This window comes from Hemicordylus capensis, chromosome 2, assembly GCF_027244095.1.
Source record: "Hemicordylus capensis ecotype Gifberg chromosome 2, rHemCap1.1.pri, whole genome shotgun sequence".
Taxonomy (NCBI): domain Eukaryota; kingdom Metazoa; phylum Chordata; class Lepidosauria; order Squamata; family Cordylidae; genus Hemicordylus; species Hemicordylus capensis.
In genome coordinates, this window is record NC_069658.1 from 402,864,469 (window position 1) to 402,887,319 (window position 22,851).

The 22,851-nt window shown below is 45.0% G+C and overlaps 1 protein-coding gene across 15 annotated transcripts in view; it reads left to right on the forward strand.

The window, feature by feature from the left end:
* The window catches only part of BAIAP2 (BAR/IMD domain containing adaptor protein 2), a 223,173-nt gene that overhangs the window by 112,919 nt on the left and 87,403 nt on the right, over positions 1 to 22,851 (forward strand). The window contains exons 1-2 of one of the 15 annotated variants that reach the window (XM_053297065.1): positions 20,097 to 20,200; positions 20,642 to 20,821. The exons of 13 other annotated variants lie outside the window; for them this stretch is intronic. In XM_053297065.1, coding sequence (XP_053153040.1) covers positions 20,773 to 20,821 — 49 coding nt within the window. In that variant the 5' untranslated portion in view covers positions 20,097 to 20,200; positions 20,642 to 20,772. Of the gene's footprint in view, positions 1 to 20,096; positions 20,201 to 20,641; positions 20,822 to 22,851 lie in introns of those variants that run through there. One more of the 15 variants, XM_053297066.1, reaches the window with a different exon arrangement.

Sequence of the window (22,851 nt, forward strand, 5' to 3'; positions counted from 1 at the left end):
CAACATTCACTTAATTAAGTGTAACTTGATTGTTAAGATTGTAAAAATCAATACAATTTTAAAATGGCAAGAAACTAGAGGGTATCATATGAAACTAGAACTAAATCATGGTTCCATGTGATGTTTGAACCAGATTTGCACCTTAGACCATCAAACCATCACCGTCTTGTCAGGGAAAGAGTGAACAAGCCTCCAAAAAAAACCAGGTTCATCACTGCTGGCATGACAGCTTTGATCTTTATGGAAATTCCTTGACTGCCTTGAGGTCCTTTTTGAAGGAAGCAATTTGGGTGAAGGCTTTGAATGCAGGTTTGGGTGTATCCTGCATACCTGGAGATGGCACACTTTACTCTGCAGGCTGGAATCTGACACAGGTATGCTTCCTGAGGATTTTTAAAATTATTTTAATTTCTGTCCCTCCTTTTGAATCCAGGGATCTCTCAAAGTAGACTTACACTCTAAAACTATCTAATAATATCAAACCACAACATTACAACAGAGATAAAAACATAACAGAAAATAAAATCTAAAAAAACAGTGATAGTAGTTAGTGAAACAATGTTTTCACGGTGGTTCTAAAGATAATCAGGGAAGAGGAAACTGTGTATTTCCCTGTGTAGGAACTTGTATAATATATATGCAGCAAAAAAAGGGGGGGCGGGGGAAAGCCATGCATCTTGAACATTTCTGTTTTTGGTGACCATTGATATCTGAAGCAGGGCCTCCTTTGGATGTCCTCATATGAACATCCTCATGTAGGGATGTTCATATGGGAAAAGAACGCAGGAACATAGGAAGCTGCTTTATACGGAGTCAGACCGTCGATCCAACTGGCTCAGTATTGTCTACCCAAACTGGCAGCAGCTTCTCCAAGGTTACAGGAAGCTTCTCCAATGTTACTCTCACAGAGCAGCCCCATCCCCTAAGGGAAATATCTTACAGTGCTCACAATTTAGTCTCCCATTCAAATGCAAACCAGGTCAAACCCTGCTTAGCAAAGGAGACTATTCATGCTTGCTACCACAAGACCAGATCTCCCTTAAGGATACCCTTAACCTAGTCTAAAGGACATCTCGGGCAGTATTCTTCATTGTAAGGCCTGGGAGCCATTGGCAGCTTCCATTGATCCCAAGTATAGATCCATGACTAATTGTTGATTAAGCCTGTACAAAGCTTTGGCTGAAGCTCAATACTCCATTCAGCCTCCTGGCACCATGCAGAAGTGGCTGTCTATTACACAGAACTGCAGTTTGCCTAGCTCTGGTGGGGCTCCCTTCAGGGAAACAGAGCCTTCTCAAACCCCATCTTGGAAGACATGTACGTAACACAGGGAAGAATAGTCTTTTCCAGTGCTTTCCCCATATGAGCAAAATGCTGGGAAGGACTACAGTTCCCAGTGCTCTGTATGCACCGTTCAAGATGGCACTGGGAATCACCAGGGCTCTGTATTTCTTTTCTTTTGTGCCCCCTGGTGCTTCTGGGGAAAGCACTGCACAGAGATTAGCAGTGGGAAATGGCTCTCACATTAAAATGTGAGAGCTAAAATGGCCCCCACTTGAAAAATAATGAAGATCAGTAATCTAGGGACTAGAAGACCAGTGCTTTGAACAGTATCCAAAAATGAATGGAAGTTAATGCAGTTCTTGCAGAACACATAGACCTGCACAGATGACTAGGTGATTTCCTACTAGACATAGGAATCATGATTTGAGCTTCCGAATGGGGTAGTCAAACTATGGTTTAAAGCAGCTTGCCTATTTCCACTTTCAGCCTGCTCTGCATTCTCCTACGTGCCGTGGGCTTCAGAGGCAGAGCAACAGTCCTTGCACCCAGACCCCAAGAAAGACACAACACAATAGTATGGGTTAACCAAGGCCACACTTAATTAACTATTTTCTATACTACGTGCTATTCAGAGTCCGGGCAACTCCTCCCATGGTGGTCAGAGCCTCCTGGAGAGAGCCAGAGAACCACTGCTGGGCATAACAACTGGGTTTGAAGGTTGCCAGCAGTCGTACTACCTCTCACTTTCACAATGGAGGGAAGTAAGAAGTGGGGTCCCCCAGGGATCTGTAGTGGGACCAATGCTCTTTAACTTATTCTTATATGATTTAGAAGTTGGGGTAACCAGTGAAGTGGCCAAATTTACAGATGACACTAAACTATTTAGAGTAGTGAAATCTGAAAGAGATTGTGAGGAGCTCCAAAAGCATCTCTCCAAACTGGATGAGTGAGTGACAAAATGGCAAATGTGGGGTCTGAGCTGCCAGTGATTGACCAGGAGAGAGATCTTGGGGTCATGGTGGACAGCTCATCGAAAGTGTCAAGTCTGTGCACAGCCGTTGTGAAAAAGGCAAATTCCATGAGACCATTAGGAAGGGAACTGAAAATAAAAACGCTAATAGGGGAAGCAACCTGCTAGAGAGCAGGAGGCTGTTGGTTCAAACCCCCACTCCTGTCTTTCCTAGAATATGGGAAACTCCTATATTGGGTGGCAGCAGTATAGGAAAGTGTTGAGAGGCATCATCTCATACTGCGTGGGAGGAGGCAATGGTAAACCCCTCCTGTATTCTATCAAAGACAACCACAGGGCTCTGTGGTCACCAGGAGTTGACACTGACTCGACGGCACAACTTTACTTTTACTTTAATGGTGATTTGGTGTAATATCCAAACTGCCTGGAACTCCTTAGAATGTCTTTATTTTGCCTGCAGCACCATATTTGCATGTTCTGTAAAAAAATATTTTTCCTGTAAATAACCTTGCTTTGTTTATCTCATGCCAGTGAACTGATCCAAAATTTAAAAATCCACTTTATATAAAGAGCATGACAGTACTAATTGTGGGACTAATGTTAAATGTCTTATGTAGTTCCTTTCTGGATCTCTTGCAAAATGTAGAATACCTATGATGTAAGACTTCTTTTAAAATCTATTGGTGCTATAAGTCCTCCATAACCTGATTCATAAACACTCCTTTTTATAGTGACTGAAGAGAAAATGGCTTTTAGACTGCCTTCTTAAATATCTTCCTTCTTATCAGAAGGTGAATGAAGGTATCAGGACTTCCCTGTAAGGCCTTGAATAGGTCCTTAGCAAGACACAGGGGCTATTCTCACGATCAGCCAAAATTGGGCTAGGGAGAGGCTAGCCCGATTTTGGCTGATCGTGTAAACCACTGGGCTTGCAGGCAAGCCCGGTGGCTTATAAGCAGCTAGCCCGCTTTTGTAGCCCTCGCCAAAGACCGGGTTTGCGCAGCGAGCGCTCCACAAACCCAGGCTTTCCGATCGTGAGTAGCCACAGCGTGGCTACTCACGAGAAGACCCCCGGAGGGGAGGCAAAAAGCTGCCTCCCGGCTCTGGGGGTCTCCCCAGTATGCCCTGCGTGCTCGCGCAGGGCATACTGAAGCTTCCGGGGCCGCGCAGCCCTCGAGTTCCTTAGCCCCCGCCGGCTCCATCACAGAGCCGGCAATCATGTGGGCAGCCGATCTGGCCGCCCAAGGCTCCTTCCCTGCTCGTGTGCGGAGGGAGTGGGCTTAGCCCGCTTTCCCCACGCACCCTGCTAAACCGAGTCTCACTGATCGTGAGACCCAGCTCACAGTTGATTTAGGGGTGTGTGGCGGGCATGGGAAGATGTTGGCATTTTTGCCTTCCATTCAGATTATGACACTCGGAAGTTCTGGTCCTCAGTGTGATAGAAAAGAGCCCATTGGTGCCGGCCCCCCATTTCCATTATTTCCACATACAGTTGATGTGAGGAAAATCTGTTCAATTTGCAGTTTGGGTCCATAGGTGGGATTCCTGAACAAATGTTTAAATGCAAGGCCCTGTCAAATGTAAATGTTTTCTCTCTGTGGCCAACATCCAGACTAAGTTACTCAGTAGGGAGCTACGCTAAAAGATTATTTACTTGGGAGCTACTCTAAAAGATGATTTAACTTCAGTCGGACTTTTGTGGAATAATTTAGTCAGGATGTCAGCCTGCAGTAAGGGATATCTGGATATCTGGAAACAGTGGTGTGTGTATTGAAATGTGGCATCCTCACACATGATTTCACACATGTCCTGAAAAGCCAGACATTTTAGCACGTGTTACTGTTTCAAGTGCATTCTTGTCACCATAATGAGAGTTTGTTTGGGTTTCCTTGAAATCTCTCTGCAGCCTTGCTAATCCTCATCAAGCAACCACCCACATTTAATTCCTTCCTTCCTTGTTGCCTAGTTTGAAAATCCCTTCCCCCATCATTCTAACTAATTGTGCAGAGGCTGCATGATTTGTACCGGAAAAGTCATAATGCAGCCTTCTGGCTCCAATAAAAACTCTGGTTTGTGGAGCATTTAGGGAATCCTCCTGAAGTGAAAGCTGTTAGGACTCTGAAAAGTCTTTCCAGACTCTTGGCTAATCTGATATTCCAAGGATGTACTCTGTTTTGCCCCAAGTCAACATCTAACTTAAGTTCAATCCCAGCCATGTGCAGATGAACAGCATCTTTTGCACAAAGGAAGACTGAAAGTATGACCTTTGCTCTATTGCAGTGTAGAGTAGCAGAGCTAAAGTTATTGTAATCCTGCCCCAAGGAGCATTTTTTATCTACTTAAAAACATCCTGCAGAAATTACCAGCTGTGTACACCAAAATTACCAGCTGTGTAGACTCCATTTGATGGAGGGACAGTATTGCTGAGTGACAGAGAGATTTGATCTGCCATGGCTGCCATCCTATCTCCTGTATACTTCCTCGTGGTTAACAGAAAACATGCTGAACCATGACTGTGTACATAATGGCACATAGTATTTGATAGATTAAGGCATATGGATCACTTATTTATGCAGCTCGAAGAGCATTATAACCTAGAAATACAATCAGGGCTACAGTACATAGTTTATTTTATTTACACAATTCCTACAGGAAACCTATTCGGGGTGTGTGTGTGTGTGTGTGTGTGTGTGTGTGTGTGTGTGTGTGTGTGTGTAGAAAAATAATCTCTGAGTCCTAGACATCTGACTGATTAGGCAAGTCTCCTGGCTGAGAGTTTCCTCCTTCTGCCAGTTTCTTGTGAAGGAGCAGTGGACAAGCAAACACCTGAGCTCCCAGACATTCAGAAGTCAGCTTATGAAAGAAGTGCAAATTCTGTGTTTAGAATTATGTCAAAGGAAAATGTGCATTGTGTTAGGAACCTAAACATTCTGTTTGCAGGCTGCACATTTCCTCTTAGCAGAATTAATGGGATTCCCAACTGGAGACAACATTGTGATCTTTCATGCTATGCCTGATCATTGCTATGCCTGATCATTTCAAAGAGACAGTGAGGACATTTCCCGTGACACATGCTGTCTGGGTTACACCAGGCAGCTTGTGTCATCTGGAGTGCCAGGAGCCCTCTACTCCTGGTTGCTCCAGTTGAGGGTAGCCCAGTTGTTCTACCCAGTGGTTTACCAAGGTAGAACAAACCACAGGTTTGTTTTACCTCGTCAGGCAGTTGTCTGCAATCGCTGCCAGGTAGATGGCTTCCCCCAGGCCTGCTATTGGGCAGCAAGCCGGGGAGGAGGAGTGGCTGAGAGCAGCACTCTGCTGCAGAGGGGGGGGCACACTGGGATGCGGGAGGACTTCCCGACCCCTGCTTAGGACTCCGCTGTGCCACTGCTTGTGTGGGCACTCAGCACAGCGGAGTCCAAGATGGCTACCACTTGTCTGCTGGGGAAGACAGACAAGCTCCTGCCTCCCCGCTGCCAGCCCTCCCAAGCAGGTGGCTGAGGTAATATAAATGACCTCATTGTCTAAACCTTCAAATCTGCAGTTCAGTTTCACCATTAAAATGAAACAAGTTACCCTTTATGTCAAACACGTAAAGGATAGTGCTGGACCACCGTAGATATACAGGAAGTCTGCAGACTCACGACACAATTGGTTTCTGAAAACCATGTCTTAAGTCAAAGCATCTTAACTTGGAGCCTATTTTCCAACAAGAAACAATGTTATAAATGGGGCTTTGGTTCCTGAACCAAGTCTGGATACCCTGTTTTCTTCCTGCTGCTGTCAAAGCTGGTAGTGTGTCAGTCACAGATGTGCAGACATGCAAAGCTAATGGTGATGAATCAGAGGTTGTTCACCCTTTGATGTTGGAGAATCATCCTTTGTTGTTCATCCTTAGGACCCACTCCCTTTCCAGCCCTCTTACTTTTCCTAGAAGGGAGGCAACTGGGTAACTCACCTCCATTCCCTCCTAGGCAATGGTTAGATAGGGAAGGAAGGAGGATGGGCACGAAGCAGTGTGTAGACTGGGAATGGGTCAGGTTGCCTCCCTCTTGCTATTACAGCACAGTAGGCGCTGGAGGAGAGAAGTGGAAACAGGTGAGCCAGCCCATCCCTCCACATCCTCCGATGCAGCAGTAGATACTGCCAGTCTCAATGACAGCATGAGCTTGAGCCACTATTGTCACCTCTTCCTCCTCTAGTCTACTCACTAACAGCTGTCTAGTGGGGCCTCCCATCCTGTGGCAGTTTACACACATCTTAAGTGCTGTTCATCTTAACTTGAAGCTTCTTAAGTCGAGGACTGCCCATAAAGAACTAGCCAATAAATAAATTCACAGGCTGCCGTTGACTAAGTTACTCAATAATCCTACTCAGGAGTTATTTAAAAAGCCTACTTAATTTTGACAGGATTACTCAGGAGTAATTTAGGTTGGATGTCAGCAACAGTAGTCACAATAAATTTTTAACCTTCTATCCCTTCAGCTAGTCTTGAGATGAAGTCTCAACTGATATCATAGTTCCTGCAACAGGTAACTTTACTTCTGAGTAAACTGTGGGCACTGTTTGAGGATTCTGTTGCATTTCTGTACTCTTCCCCAAAGATGCCTATGTTTGCTAATTGGATCTTGGTGTCAAAAATATATAAATTCCACACATTCCTTGTTTAGGAAGCCATAAAGAGCTTTTCATTGGCTATACTTCTGTATACCTTGAGAGTGTTTATACTCTCATACAGAATACAGACATTACGAGGAAGGAAATGTAGCTTTTACTAAGCTATAAATGGAACAAGGCTGGCTGTAGATGCAGATAATTTTAGTTAAGATAATGACCTAATTACAGAACATCCAGCCCTTTAAACTTGTAAGTCAAATTGACCAGCAGTTTACACAATTATGATGCTCAAAGGACTCTGATCATTGTCTCTTCTGTTCATCAGTCATGAACCCCAGTTGCTATGTACATCTCTTAAAGAAGTTATTATGCACATTTCCTTGTTAGGGGAGAGAAAGGTGAACAGTAGAAATGTTATGCTTACATGTGAGTACCTGTACTGTATGTAGCTTAGATGGGTGGAGCTTTTATACAAAAGACCTCGACAGATTCCCGGGAACTGAGTCATTTTACTTAGGTGTAGTTTTTAACATTCTTTTCCTCTTTGCACATATTGGCATCTTGCCATTTACTATTACCTAGATAGGAGAAGGAAATAATTTGAATGGAAAAAATGCTAGGTCTGCTTTTTTAAAAGGTTCTCTGCAAGTTATGGCTGCAGTCCTATGCACACATGCATGTGAACCCCACTGAATACAATGGGACTTGCTTCTGAGTAAATACAGGATTGTATATCTTCAAAATAAGACCTGGCATTTATTGTTAATTCTTTCCCCCCAACACACTTTCATCTATCCAGATAAAGATAACATCAGTGTCCACTGTCTGTAGCCAAACCACCCTCACGTGTGTATGTCTGTATACAAATATATAAACAAACAAACTACCTTTCCATTTTTCCAGGTTTTTATTTGGGTTGCTGCTTCAGGAATCTACTGATCTTGAAATGTGGATTCAGACAAGCAGAATCATGATTTATTGAACAAATCTGAACCTGAATCACAGACGATCACCCAATCTTGGCTCGTTTGACTATATTGTGGTTTGGATCCCATCCCTTCTCCTTGAATATCATGATCTAAGCTTGCCTCTCTCTGTGTGAGAGCCCTGCAGGAGTGGAACTACTGAAACAAACCAAGATGAAACTAGGATAGTGGATTCATATGTCATATGAGACCATGGTTAGGACAACAAACCAACTTCAAATCTTGGGTTCAGTTAGAAACCCAAGATCTGAAGTTTGGTTTTGGAGATATAAGCCCAATGTTTGAACAAACCAACTTCAAACCTTTGGTTCAAAATATCAACTTTTTTGGGGGGGGGGGGGGGTCCAAACTAAAACACTGACTGGCATGGGTTCAGACATGCAAACTAACCACAGTTAGACTAAATAAGCCATGTTCTTCATGATGTCTGAACCCACTCACTATAAAATTTGAAGGGGCTTTCAAAAGAGCTGTCCAGTTTCCCCTGCTGACCCTTTTGGGGAATGGGCTGGCTCAGACATCACATGAATCTCAGTTAAAGCTGGGCCCTGCGCAATATCTCTGAGCCTTGGGAGCACACATTTCCCTCTCCCATCCCCGGGTGAGCATCCACTTCTGCTCTAGGTTAAAGAAAACCAAGATCAGTAGGTTTGAGCATCATGACTGATCTCTCTTTGTTTTCGCTTGCTTACTTGAAGTAAGCCAAGGTTTGAAAAGGATCTCTGCTTAGTTGGAGTAACTTGCTTCAAACCATAAGTTTATTCTCAGCTTATTTGAAGTAAATAGGCTAGAATAAACCAATACTGGTGGGTTCAGATGCCATGAGCGATCTCTGTTACTTTAACCAAGAGCAGAAGTGAACGCTTGCATGGGAATTGGAAGGGGATTCGAGCACTCGCAAAGTTCGGCTTTAACTGAGGCTCCATTTGATGCCTGAACCAGCCCAATGTCTTCTCATAAAGACTCCCTGGAGGACTGATTTCTTTCTCCTTTAGACTTCTAGGATTATATTTATTATTTATTTATTTGATTTATATACCGCCCTTCCAAAATGGCTCAGGGCAACAATTAAACAGTTACAGTAATTAAAAGCCCCAAAATCAGGTTAGAATTTAAAAACCCTGGAAAGCCAGGCCAAACAGATAGGTTTTAAGGGCTCTCCTGAAGGCTAATAAAGAATTCAAATTACGGATTTCCGCAGGGAGCGCATTCCACAGCCCCGGAGCAGCCATAAAGAAGGCCCGCCTCCAAGTCGCCACCAGACGAGCTGGTGGCAACTGGAGACGAACCTCCTCAGATGACCTTAATGTGCGGTGGGGATCATGCAGAAGAAGGCGCTCTCTAAGGTAACTCGGGCCTAAGCAGTTCAGGGCTTTAAAGGTAATAACCAGCACTTTGTATTTTGCCCGGAAACATATCGGCAGCCAGTGCAATTGTTTCAAAATAGGCGTAATATGGTCTCTCCGGATTACCCCAGAGACCAATCTGGCTGCCTCATTCTGAACTAATTGAAGTTTCCAAACTACGTACAAAGGCAGCCCCACGTAGAGCGCATTGCAATAGTCAAGCCGGGAGGTTACCTGCTGGTGCACCACTGTTTTGAGGTCATCCTCCTCAAGGAATGGACGCAGCTGTCGAATCAGCTGAAGCTGATAGAAAGCACTCCTGGCCATGGCCTCCACCTGAGAAACCAGGGTGAGGCCTGGGTCCAGGAGTACTCCCAAGCTGCGTACCTGCTCCTTCTGGGGGAGTGTAACCCCATCCAGAACAGGGAGATCTAACTCACTCCTCAGATTCTGAGCCCCCACAATGAGCACCTCCGTCTTGCTTGGATTCAGCTTCAATTTGTTCTCCCTCATCCAGCCCATTAATGCCTGTAGGCAGGCATTTAAAGAGTGAGTGCCATTTCCTGAAGATGAAAAGGAGAAATAGATTTGGGTGTCATCAGCATACTGATAACACCCAGCACCAAATCTCCTGATGACCTCACCCAGCGGTTTCATGTAGATATTGAAAAGCATTGGTCACAGAATGGAGCCCTGAGGGACTCCATATAACAGCTATGCCAAATATAACATATAACAAAGTATGCCAAATCTCTGAAGTTGACATTTTTGAAGTATGGGTGTTTGAGGCGGGGAGATGGAGAGGTTGCCCTCCACCCTGGATTGAACCAGTTTCCATTCAGTTTGATGGGACATACTCCAAGGTTGAGTGATATTGAATTTCTGGCTTTGCCCATCCTGGAAAAAGTCCTGCAGTGGTGCTGTTTTGAAGTCTACTGTATGTATCACTGGAGTATTGGATAAGTGCAAAGTAGTAGCAACTTTATGAAACAAGGTATGTTAGAAATGGAAAGCAAGTTCATAATGGAACTGTCACACTCTCTGGAATTATAGGCTCTTTTCCCCTCCCTCCCAAGATAAGCTGTCTAGATTGCATTCCACTTATGTCTGTGGGAGTGTTGTAGGCAGTGTGGGAGGGAAGTCCACTAAGGCCCTATGACACTCATGCAACCTACATAGCAGTTGCAGTAGCAACGAATGCAGTATCTGGGGGAGGTTTATATATATATTTTTTTTCCTGGTACAAAATGTTGCAATTTGCGTTTTCTGAGCACTTTCCATTCTCTTTTGTAACACAAATACAACCTTGAAGAGATTTCTTGTCAGATGCATACAATCTGCACAATTGTGCATTTATTATTAAAGTAGCAAAACTGCATGAGAAACATCTTCTAGGAATGGATGAGTCCTTCCACCACAAGCAGAGTTTGTTTTTAATTTGTTTTTGTGGAAATGTTGAAGAATATGACCCTGCTTAGTCCAAGAGGGAATGCCAATAGTAGCTTGGAAAGTGTGTTTGAATGTGCAGCAGCTGCTTGTCAGTTAGTGCTGTAAAAGTCTTGTTGTGGTTTTCTCCAGTGAAGTTTATGTGGGGAAGGGGCATTTGGAGGAGATTTTTCAGAGGTTACATCTAAGAAATAAGGATGTTGCCTAATTTTTTCCACTAGCAGAATTCCTGTGCATATGCAAAAATTTAACAGGTACAGTATTTTTGTAGCCAGTGATGAGGGAAAAATTTCCTCTGCTGAATTGTGTATGTCATGCACAGTTAAAGATGGAGCTCTGCCGGGTAGGTGATGGTGGTTGGGAGATGACAAGTTTCATCTTTGGTGGCTGCAGGGCTGGCCCTAGAATAAATAGCACCCCCACTCCAGTTGGTTTTTCAGCTCAGCACATCCTTTGGGTAGGTGCTCTGAGTGACTGCTTCACTTGCCCACCCCAACAGCTTGTCCTGGGTGCTGGAAAACTATATTGGATCTGTGTGTATAGTCTCTTTTCCCCCTCCCCTCCCCCCAGTAATCTACTTGAAATGTTAAAAATCCAGAAATATATTTTCAACATAGTTTTGGAATAATCCTCCTAAATCCAGCAGGTTTTCAAGTGGAAGAATTCAGATACTCATTTGCAAAGTTGTTTATGTTCTATGTAGAGGATTTATGCACCAACTAAATGATTCTCAAGGTGCCTTACAATGAATTGCGGTAACTGTTTGTTTAAAAAACAAAGGGCCAGTTCAGACATGCTGGTCGCATTTGCATTGTAAAACCAGTGGTTGACAAATCCGTGATTCACTTTTCTAACTACTAAATTGCAGACATTAGTCCAACAACCTCCGATTTCAGGGCAGGGGAGCCCCTTCCTCTTCCTGGTCCATCAAAGCTGCATCCCAGCAAGCTCTGTAGCCCTTGCATCATTAGACTGTAGGCAAGGCATTTGCACATCACTGGAATAGCAGTCATTGGACACAGTGTTCAAGGGGGCAGCACGAGTGCGAGTGTGCCTTTTCAGAATGGACCGCCTGTCCTTGGCAGGGAAAGGGCATTTAAATCCCTTTTAAATGCCATGCCATGAGAGCTCTTCTTCTAACAGTGATTGCACTGCCACCCTCCTAAGAGCCCCCCCCAAAAATGTCTCACACAAGCACAGTTTCGGGGGCTGGGGGGCACTATTTCCCTGTTAGGACAGGAAACTGAACAAGATGACTTCCTAGGAGGAGAAATGTATATAAGGAAGGGCAAAGGATCCTGGGGTCTGGCCTGCTGTGACCAAGGATGCTCTTGTGGGGCCTCACCGTGGCAAAGCAGTCCATGCAAACTAAACCACACTCCTGCCCCCGTGGCAGCTTGCTGCCAGCAGACTAGCACTCTCATGAGAAGGCCAGTCTACTGGGGAGGACCTTAGGCTCATCAAGACTTTTGGTCTTCCGTCGGACTGCACACTCATGAGTTGAGCTAATCCAACAAAGGAGGCCCCGCTTGTGTGGGGCCTCCATGCTCTGTGGTTAATGATATAACTTTTGCACTGCAGCCCCCTCCTCTCCTGGGGAGCTTTGCATGAACCAGGTGTGGGGATGGATCTTTACTCCCATTCAAAATTCCTGCGTTCAGGCCGGCATTGCACGATATGCAGATCTCCTGCTGCAGGGAATCGCTGGAGAGGGGAGCCCCCATTTCCAGTGACTGGAGCAGAATGGTGTTGCCATTTGGAGCACAAGCAAGGGTGCCCATGTCTACATGTGTGTATGGGCTGGCAGGTGGCACACTCTGACAACTACTCGGTGGCAGTCACCAAGACAGGGAGAGCAGTGGCCAGGGTTCCTGTCCCCATGGCTTTCCTGTATAGAGCAACCTGGCTCAATATAGAGTCCCCATGGCCTGACACACTCATGAGACAGCGGTCCATGGCAGAAGGGGGATTGTTGTCACACATTATTAGTGATTCTGCCCAACACCCCTGTCCCCACAGACGGTTTTTCTCATGAGTTGATAAGGGGTATCCCCATGGCCTTACATTCTCATGAGTAAGTGATCCACACGGGAGAAGCATCCGTTGTCATCACATACGATGAATTGCCCCTTTCACTGGGGCAATGCTGATACCGCCCGGATGTGTCTGGTGCTGCCCGGCCCTTCCCATGAGTAAGCTTAGGGACCACACAGGTACCCCCAAGGGGAAGGGGCATGATTCCCAACATTATTGTACAAAAAATAGTCCCTAGCCATTCAAGAATCTCTGGTTGGGGCTGCATTTTAAATCCAACCACGGGTATTGCCACTCTGCCATATATTTCTGTCCCAGTGCTCTAATGCAGGGTTTCTGAACTTTGGGCCCTGGATGTTGTTGGACTACAACTCCCATCATCCCCAGACATGGCCTTTGTGGCTGAGGATGATGGGAGTTATAGTCCAACCATGTCTGGGTGCCCAAGGTTAAGAAACCATGCTCTAATGGGCTTGCCGGGGGTGGGTTAGAGTGAGAAGAAGGAATGCTCCTATGTGATTTTGCCGTTCGAGAGGCTGACAAGCTTGGGCTGGGACGTGGTAGCAGTTGTAGACTGGGCAACTGCTTTGCTGGATCAGAATTAGGGTGGTGAGGTGAGTGCTCAGAGAGGCAGTCAGCGAGAAGCACTGCAGGCATGGAGCGGGCACGATCCCGGGTGGGTCTGTGCTGCCATCTCTATGACTGCAGCTCCAGAAAGCGAACGGAACCATGGTTATGGCACTGTCCACGTTCAGATGTAATGCCACTGCCACTAAACCTCAGGTTGGGGTGATGAAACTTATACAAACCAAAGGTTCAAAATGGAGTTTGGGGAAGCAAACCACAGGCCGGCATTGCCTGTGGTTTGCCACGAAACCATGGTTGCATGCGCTTGGATGCAACTGAGCTTTCCAACCTCTGCCCATTTAACTTCGGTTTTGCATTATGTGCGGATGTGGCCACTACAGGATTACCTGAGGTTAATTGCTGAAGCTGAGAATTGCATCACAGACGATGCAATAACAGCAGTTTCATTACCTCTGCCTGCTGACTAGAGCACTTTCTCCCTCTTCCTAGTTCTCCTGAGCTCTGTTCAAGCACTTGGGATGCTGCTTGCCATTGCCAGACTGTGGGCATAACATCAGTATGTCAATCATCAACCAAGAACCAATGGTCACAGTGTGAATGGGGTGTGTGCTCATCCCATTTTGATTCACTTGCCTCTTACCATCTGGTGCCTGTTCTTACACATGCGTACCAGTCAGGAGCCTTCTGGCTGATGGCAGAGGCCAGTGTAGTCTCTCTCTGGGCAACTGACTGCTGGCGCAGAGGAGAGTGTTTTTCTCTGGTAAGGGGGAGAGGTAGTAAGCTCTTAGCCACTGCTCCTTCCCTGGCAAATAGATGGGGCAAGCACACAATCCCCTTGCTACGATGTTCTTCCTGGGAGGTAGGGGGTGCAACCTCTGGTCTTTAACCCTTTGGCCAATGAGAAATCAGTATGGTATGAGGCAATGGCATGGACTGACTTGCTGTGGATTTGCAGTGTAAAACCATGCCCCCTGTGCTGCCTTCAGAGCATTTATACCATGTTCATTTTGCCCTGAGACAAGATAGCTTGAATCAAGAGTGGAAGATGTATAACTGCTGCAGAACGCATTATATACTGCTTGTAAAAATTTATAGATGTTTTAGGAGTAATACTTAGAAACATCTAGAAATAAAAAAGTCTACATATTTTAGTAATACATATATATTTATATTATGTTATATAAATATAAACTACTTAATAATAGTTGTATGGAGGCTTATGCTATTTTGTGATAGATACTGCACAATAGCTTGTTTGAATGTGGAGAGAACTTCTTCACGAGTGCAGACAAATTGCTCTGAATTGCCACCTCCTTAAGTGTGTCTGTCATTGCCTTTGGCCCAGATTGGAAACCTCCTTGTAAGTGTCCCTTTTGAATCCTCCTCCAGGGGGATTAATAAATCTCTTAATTGGATTTGTACTTTGTCTCGGGTATCTGCTTTCAGTAGCAGCAGCAACAGCACGGTGATAAACATGGTGAATGTGAAAAGGTCACTTGTCTGGGTAAGGGAGTTAATATGACAACAGATGTATAACGGACTAGGGACCTGCACTTATATGAGCAGACTAATGATGATTACAGTGACCTCTGTTATGTTGTGCAGAAACTGCTGAACAGTTCAATCTGCATTCCCATCCTGGAGTGACACACAAAGAAAGCCAAGTTTCAGGAAATGCATCTAATCTTCTTGTTCAAAGGCAGCCAATATTAGAAGTATGTCAGGTGCTGAAAGATTGCATCTGGCTGGTATCTTCTAGATGTGTAACTTATTTATTTATGTATTATTTGTTATTTAACATACTTTTATACCGCCCAAAACGCAAGTTCTCTGGGCAGTTTACAAGACAATAAAAACAACCAATAAAAAGGTTAAAACATTTCAACAATTAATATTTAAAAAGTTAAAACTATCAAAACACAATTAAAGTACAATTAAAACAGTATCTAATTAAAAGCCTGGGTGAACAAATGTGTCTTGTCTGCCCTTTTAAAAGTTGTAAGAGATGAGGAGGCTCTTATTGCAGCAGGAAGTGTGTTCCAAAGCCTCGGGGTAGCAATAGAGAGGGCCCATCTCTGAGTAGCCACCAGACAAGCTGGTGGCAACTGCAGACGAACCTCTCAGATGATCTCAATAGGCGGTGTGGTTCATAGCAAAGAAGATGTTATCTTAAATAACCAGGGCCCAAGCTGTTTAGGGCTTTATAGGTTATAACCAAAACCTTGTACTTTGCCTGGAAACCTATCGGCAGCCAGTATAGATATTTTAAGATAGGAGAGATATGGTCTCTCCAAGATGATCTGGAGACTAACCTGGCTGCCACATTCTGACTAACTGCAGTTTCCGGGCTACGTACAAAGGCAGCCCCACATAGAGCGCATTGCAGTAGTCAAGTCTGGAGGTGACCAGCAGATGTACTACTGTTCTGAGGTCATTTTATCTCAAGAAATGGACGCAGCTGGAGTATCAGCCAAAGCTGATAAAAGGCACCTCTGGCCACTGCCTCAACCTGGGACACCAGGGAGAGTTTTGTGTCCAAAAGCACCCCCAGACTGCGTAACTGTTCCTTCTGGGGAAGTGTGACCCCATCCAGAACAGGCAGATCAAAATCATCTCCCGGGTTCCGACCCCACACAATAAGTACCTCCGTCTTATCTGGATTCAGTCTCAGCTTGTTACCTCTCATCCAGCCCATCACTGCCTCCAGGCAGGCATTTAGGGAGGTTATGCCTTCGCCTGATGATGTTGACATAGGGAAATAGATTTGGGTGTCATCAGAATACTGATAACACCCTGCCCCCAAATCTCCTGATGATCTCTCCCAGTGGTTTCATGTAGATGTTAAACAACATCGGAGACAATACGGAGCTCTGAGGGACACCATACTGAAGTTCAGTTTTTGAAGAACAACAGTCCCTGAGAGACACCATCTGGAATCTGCCCGAGAGGTAAGAGTGGAACCACTGTAAAGCAGTGCATCCCACCCACAACCCCCTCAGACACTCCAGAAGGATACTATGGTCGATAGTATTGAAAGCGGCCGAGAGGTCCAAAAGGACCAACAGAGTCACACTTCGCCTGTCAATTCCCAATTGGAGATCATCCATCAGGCCAACCAAGGCAGTCTCCATCCCATAGCCCACCCAAAAGCCGGTCTGAAATGGGTCTAGATAATCAGTTTCATACAAGACTGCCTGGAGTTGGGAGGCCACCACCCTCTCAATTACCTTGCCCAGCCACAGAAGGTTGGAGACAGGCCTATAGTTGCTCAACCCTGAGGAATCCAGGGCAGGCTTCTTCACAAGTGGTCTAATAATTGCCTCCTTAAGGCAAGGAGGCATCCTGCCCTCCCTCAGAGAAGCATTTATTATCTCTACCAGGCCTTCTACAACAACCTCCCAGCCAGATAGTATTAGCCATGCTGGGCAAAGGTGGTAGGCCGCATCGCTCGAAGCAGCTTGTCTACATCCTCATGAGTCACAAACTGAAACTGATCCAGTCTAACCACATAAGAGGAGTCGCTGGGCACCTCCCATTCAGACACTGCAGTAATTGTGGGGTCTAAATCCAAGTCGGCCCAAATATGAGTGATTTTACCCACAAAGAAATCAATAAACGTGTCACAGCAGGTAATAGATGGTTCCAAATTCTGATTCAAGGGAGGAGGGGCACTCATTAGCCCTCTCACGACCCTGGACAACTCCGCCGAACGTGAACCTGCGGATGCATGTGGGCCGAAAAGAATTACTTGTTTGCCACCCATATTGCCAGAGCATAGAGCTTCAAATGTGCTCTATGTTGTAATCTGTTGGATTTGAGTTGAGTCTTCCTCCACTTGCGCTCCAGTCATCTACCTCGCCGCTTTAGCCCCCGTAGTTCTTCCGTATACCAAGGGATGAGTTTTGAAGCTGGTTGGAGAGTATGCTTAGGTGCGATCATGTCTACTGCCCTGGTGAGCTTGCTGTTCCAGTTCTCCACGAGGGCATCAACAGGATCACTGGCAGAGCCAACACTAAATCCCTCCAAGGCTTCTTGGAACTCTATTGGATCCAATAACCTTCTCAGGTAGACCATTCTAATGGGCCCCTCAACCCTGTAAAGGTGGGGTGTGACTGTGGGTCCAACCATAACCAGATGGTGGCCCGTCCATGACATTGGGGAAATCACAGGAGTCCCCACCCACGGAACACCACCCTGATCAGAGTAAAAGGCCAGATCAAATGTGTGACCTGCAATGTGCGTCGCTCCCAAGACCCTTTGGGATAGGCCCACAGTTGTCATGGCCGCTATAAATTCCTGAGCCATCCCAGACAAATTGACCCCAAAGCGGACATTGAGGTCCCCCAGCACCACAAGCCTGGGAGACTCCAATGCCAAACCAGAGACCAAGTCTGTCAGCTCAGTTAGGGACTCCATTGGGCAGCGGGGCAATCGGTACACCAAAATAAGTCCCAATCTATCCCTGGTCCCCAAACTTAGGTACACACATTCAATATGGTCAGACACTTCCACAGGGATCCTGGTCAGGGAAAGGTTATTCTTATAGACCACAGCCACTCCACCTCCCTGCCCACGTCGCTGCACCTGCTCCTCAACAGAGTACCCTTGCATATAACTTGCATATTATTTCAGTGCAGGGGGTGGTGGCATGTGTCTCTCATGCTGACACATCTACCTTTTACAGGAAACTCCAAGACTTAAATGAGAGAAATACAACTGAGCTATTGCATTTGATGTACTTCCCCAAGAATTACAACTCCAAGTCTTCCAGCTGGCATCCCCTATGCAGATACAAGAGGAGCAACAGGGTGTATCATCTGACTGGTGACAGGAGGGAGGGGAAAATACCATAATACTCTGAGAAATAGAGATCGCAGGGTCAGTGAAAACTGGTGATGCTGGTGGGCTTGTGAGTGTGTGTTAAATAAGTTAGGTCTGATCTTGAGGATGCATAGAAGATTGGACACTAGATCTCAGGGACAGGGAACAGTGCCTAAAAGACATTTGCCACTCAGAAGAGAAGGAGGCGAGTCACACGAACAGTGTGAGGTGCCAAAAGGAGGTCTGCGCGGAGAGCAGGCTTAGCCCGCTCTCCCCGCAGACAATCCAAAGGCAGCCCTGGGCGGCTGGATCAGCCGCCCACACGACTGCCAGCTCCGTCACGGAGACGGTGGGGGCTGCGGGGATCGGGGGCCATGTGGCCCCTAGAAGTTCTAGGATGCCCCACGCGAGTGCGCGGGGCATCCTGGAGAGACCCCCAAGCCCGGGAGGCTGCTTGCAGGGTCTACTCATGAGGGTCTACTCATGTGTCGCTATGCACTGCGGCAACACATGATCAAAAAGATGGGGTTAACTGAGCGTTCACTCCATTAACCTCATCTAAGGGCAAGGGTATTTATGGAGGTTTGCTGCTGGGAGCAGATGATCGACCAAAAGCGGGCTAGGCTCCATTAGCCTGCTTTTGGGTGATCGTGAGAATAGCCTCAATCTGTCCATGGTTACAGTGTTTGTCTCTTTGAACAAATGCTGTAAGTCTGAACAGCAGGCAGGTGGGGCTTCAAGTTCTGGGTGTGTCAGCATGAAGTCATGACTTGTGGGTGCATTCTCGGAGATACTGTATGTGAATACAGCACCCTTTCTTTCTTAACATCTGAAGAGGGCTCCTGACAGGCACTGTAACTTCCCAAAAGATTCGGGGGTTGGTGGGTGGGATGGTAAATGTGCTTCTAGGAAAGGGCAAAAGGGATAAAGAGGTGCAACCTCGTGGTTTTAAGAAGCCTAGTTCCTAACTCTGAGGCTTCATTGGCAAGTTCTTACTTGATTGCTTTTCTTAAACTGATTTGTCTGGATCTGTGATGGATCTGTGATCTAATGATTGTCTGGATCTGTGATGAATACTTTCTTATGATGATACACTTCGCCTGAATAATGAAGCGTTTACTACATTTTGGAAGAGAAAGGGACAATCTGCCATTTCGCTACTGTTCAGATACTGCCACAATCAGTTGCTAACCAACATGTTGTTTTGGGACATGCTTTGTTTCCTGTTAATTGTGCTAAATGGAAATAAATAAATAAATGGAAATAATAAAGGTAGTTTTGCTTTCAGTTTGATAGTATATGTAGCACAAAACTCTTTCCCCTAAGTCTTACTTTTTTCTGTCTTAAAGATGGTTTTATAGGAATAACAAAAAGGGCTTATAAGAGCTGTGTCAAAAGCTCTTCTGATGGTTTTGTTACTGTTTACTTTTTCTCTGCGAGTAGAAATTCTCATGCAGCTAGAGGAGTGGGGGTTCCTTTTTTTCTTTTTCTTAGGCAGACTAGACATTGATGTTAAAAGCAATGGCCTACATGTTACACAGCATAATGCGCCTTGGATCCACCCATGCTTGAATGTCAGCAGCATGTTTCTGAACGAAATAGCACTTCTTTGTTGTGGATACTGACTTAACAAGTTAGCAGGGGCATAATTAGCTCTTTACCCTAAAAAGAGTCAGTGCCATTCTCCTGTGTAAGTTGCCTGGGTAATTGGGCAATAGAGACCTACTGATACAAGCAGACTTCCTTTGCCATCTCTCTTTAGAGAAAAGCAGCTATACAGAATCAGAGAGCTGTTTCTTGATGCATACGTAGCTTTTAAACATGCAGTTGGTAAAAATGCAGTCAATCTTCATTTTATACATACATACACACTCTTTTTGTGAGATTCTTCAAACATATTATGGGAAACTTTGATCTATTCAGCTGCTGCTATTTAAATTTTAGGAGATGAGCTTGTTCAGCTGCTGCTATTTAAATTTTAGGAGATGAGCTTGTTAGCCTTTGCCTAAAAGTTGTCTATCTCCCCACTTCTCAGCGCTGCCAAGTGGAGTTTCTGAGGATATATTTAACGAAAAAAGGGGGCAGTTGCAATAGCATTGATGCAGCTTGAGGTAAAGTATCAACCGTTTGGTTTGCCTTTTTGGGAGATCTATTTGGATCTACTGCTGAGCAATTTACCAGTCAGCTAAATCTTTCGTTTATTAATTGGTGGGTCCAATTTCAGCCAATGAGGGTCAGCTGAGAGGAGTACACTCTTTTGTGGGTTTTTAAAAAGGTTTTTCTGGTGTGTTACACTAATAACACATCAAAAGAAAAAAATTCTTAAAAGGCAAAGGTTAAAACTATGTGGTAGATCTCTATTAAGTTGGGATCTTAGACTTCAATATCTCAACAAAATAAAACCCCACAACACCTATGTTGAGGTTTTGGGAATGTGCTCATTAATGTAAATTATTAATGTGTTAAACATGCCAACTGCAAATTATTTTAATCAGTGGACAGGCTTAATTTGTTCCACAGCATCCCATGTAAACCTTTCTCTTTCTTACTAGAGAAAACATAGGGAGGGGAGCTGCGTTTCCTCAGCCTGGAGGCCAAATGCTCTTTATGGACAATTCTGCAAACAAAACCCTTCTGTTTGGAAAAATCCCACAGAGTTTGGGTTGCATTTGTCACTGATCTAATGCTATCCTTAAGGATGAGCCCTGTATGTAGCTGGGGAACATCAGCAGGTAAGCTGTTTCTCTCCTCCCCGCTCCCTGGCAATGAAATGCTGGGCGGGAAACTGCCATTTACCTTTAACCAAAGGAGTCCTTGTCTCCCCAAGGAAGCATAGGGCTGTGTTAAGTGTTCACCACTCTGGATATAACAACATTAGCTGTAATCTCTTCTATCCACAGTAGCAAATTTTCATGCAATCTTCAGCTGGTATTGGCTCAGGGTGGGAAGCACACACTCCACATCCCATGAACAGTAACTATTTATTCTCCACTTTATTATTTGCATGGCCCCCACTTGGGAACTAAACCAGCACCCCCGCATCTGACGTCAGATGTGGGGGCCGCAAGGGCGCAGCACGTGATTGGGCACGGTCCAGGTTCTTTGAACCCATTTGCCCAATGGTGGCTCCGTCCCTGCTGTTGTGTGTTGGATATTTTAATGTTGGATATTGGCTATTTTAATGTTGTGTTGTGAGCCCGCCAGAGAACAATTTGTTATGGGGCGGCTAACAAATAAAGATTACTTACTTACTTTGTTTGTTTGTTTATTTATTTATTAGTGATCAGACCAAAATGCTAAATGCATCTATTCAATGGTGTTTCTGCATCTACTTCCTACATTACAGGCGTTCCTGCCTAAATTCCTTAAACTCAAATAATGATAGGTTACATAACTCTTGGTGATGGAAATTTTAGAAAGGATATTTGCAAGGGGTCAAACAGAAACAAAAAGCAGTTCCAGGATTCTCAGCAAACCTCCCCCTTCTCCCCAACCTTTTTTTAAACCAGAGAAGGCCAAAACCAAACCACTTAATGGCAGTTCAGGATAAAACCAAGTTAGATCAGAACAAAAAAAATTATACTCTCATCTGATTTCCTAACTCTTTAGATTTCACTCTTTTTGTGCATCTTAATAACTGGCTCAAAAGCTTTTAACTGCTCAGTGAAATAATTGTATAATTGATCTGCTTTTAAGGATCCAGTTACTATAATCTTTAAATCAATTTCCCTCACTAGGGTTTTGTTTGTTTGTTTCTGTGCATTAACATTTTAAAAGCACTGCAGTGCTGCTATTACTTAAGACTATTCAGCTACAAAACTCAAATGACTATGTGCCCACCAATTTCATAATTTGTGAATATGTCCATAGGATTATTTAGTTGCAAAACAGAATTATATATTTCTCCCAACCAACCTTTTTTATAACCTCCTCAGCTTTTACACATGCCGATTACCCCATCCACATCCACAGTAGCAGGATAAATGTGCTTCTGCTAGTCTTTGGATCCAGTCTGACCTCCTTTCTGGGTGAGACAGGGCTGTGCTAATGAGTTGGGTGGATGGATACAGCAAGAGAAGTAGGACAGAGTGACTTGTAGTATATCCCACTAGGTGTAGAAGTAAAACTGCTTCAGAGAAATTGAAGCAGTATAAAGAAAGATGGGTAAAAATTCCAAACTTGGGGTGCATTCAGATGTAACTCAGAAGCTTGTTTGAATGTCAGCGTTTCGTGTTTGTTTTTTCAGCTGAACACGGCTCTGGAATTCAGCTGAGGTTCATTTTGGCCCAACAAACTGACCTTTTCAACCAAAGTTTGTAGTTGGCTGGTTTGTTTTAACTGTGCTTCGGTTCACCATCATGTTGCATCTGAACCGATCTGGTGTTTAATCCTTGGCTTGTTGCAGGAGCTCCATCTCTGCCCACAGAGACACAGTTGCAGAGAGGCTGAGAAGCAGCTGAATAACGCCTCTGCATGGCTTCTCCGCTCAGGTGAAACCTGCCTAGCAACTACTGATGTCACTGCTGCCATAAGCCGTCTGCAGCAGCAACTCGCCTATACTGTTGTGTCCTGGCTGCAGACATTGACCAGGAATTTCAGTGGGTGTGAGAGAAGGGCAGATTGATGGCAGGAGCCAAAAGCAAGCTGCGAGTGGCTTTCTCTTTTGGGGTGTCATGGGCTGGCATCCTCCTTTCCCTCTAACCTATTACAAGAAGGCTCTGTTCTGACAAGAGCTGTATGCTGCCTGTTTTTGCATAGCTGC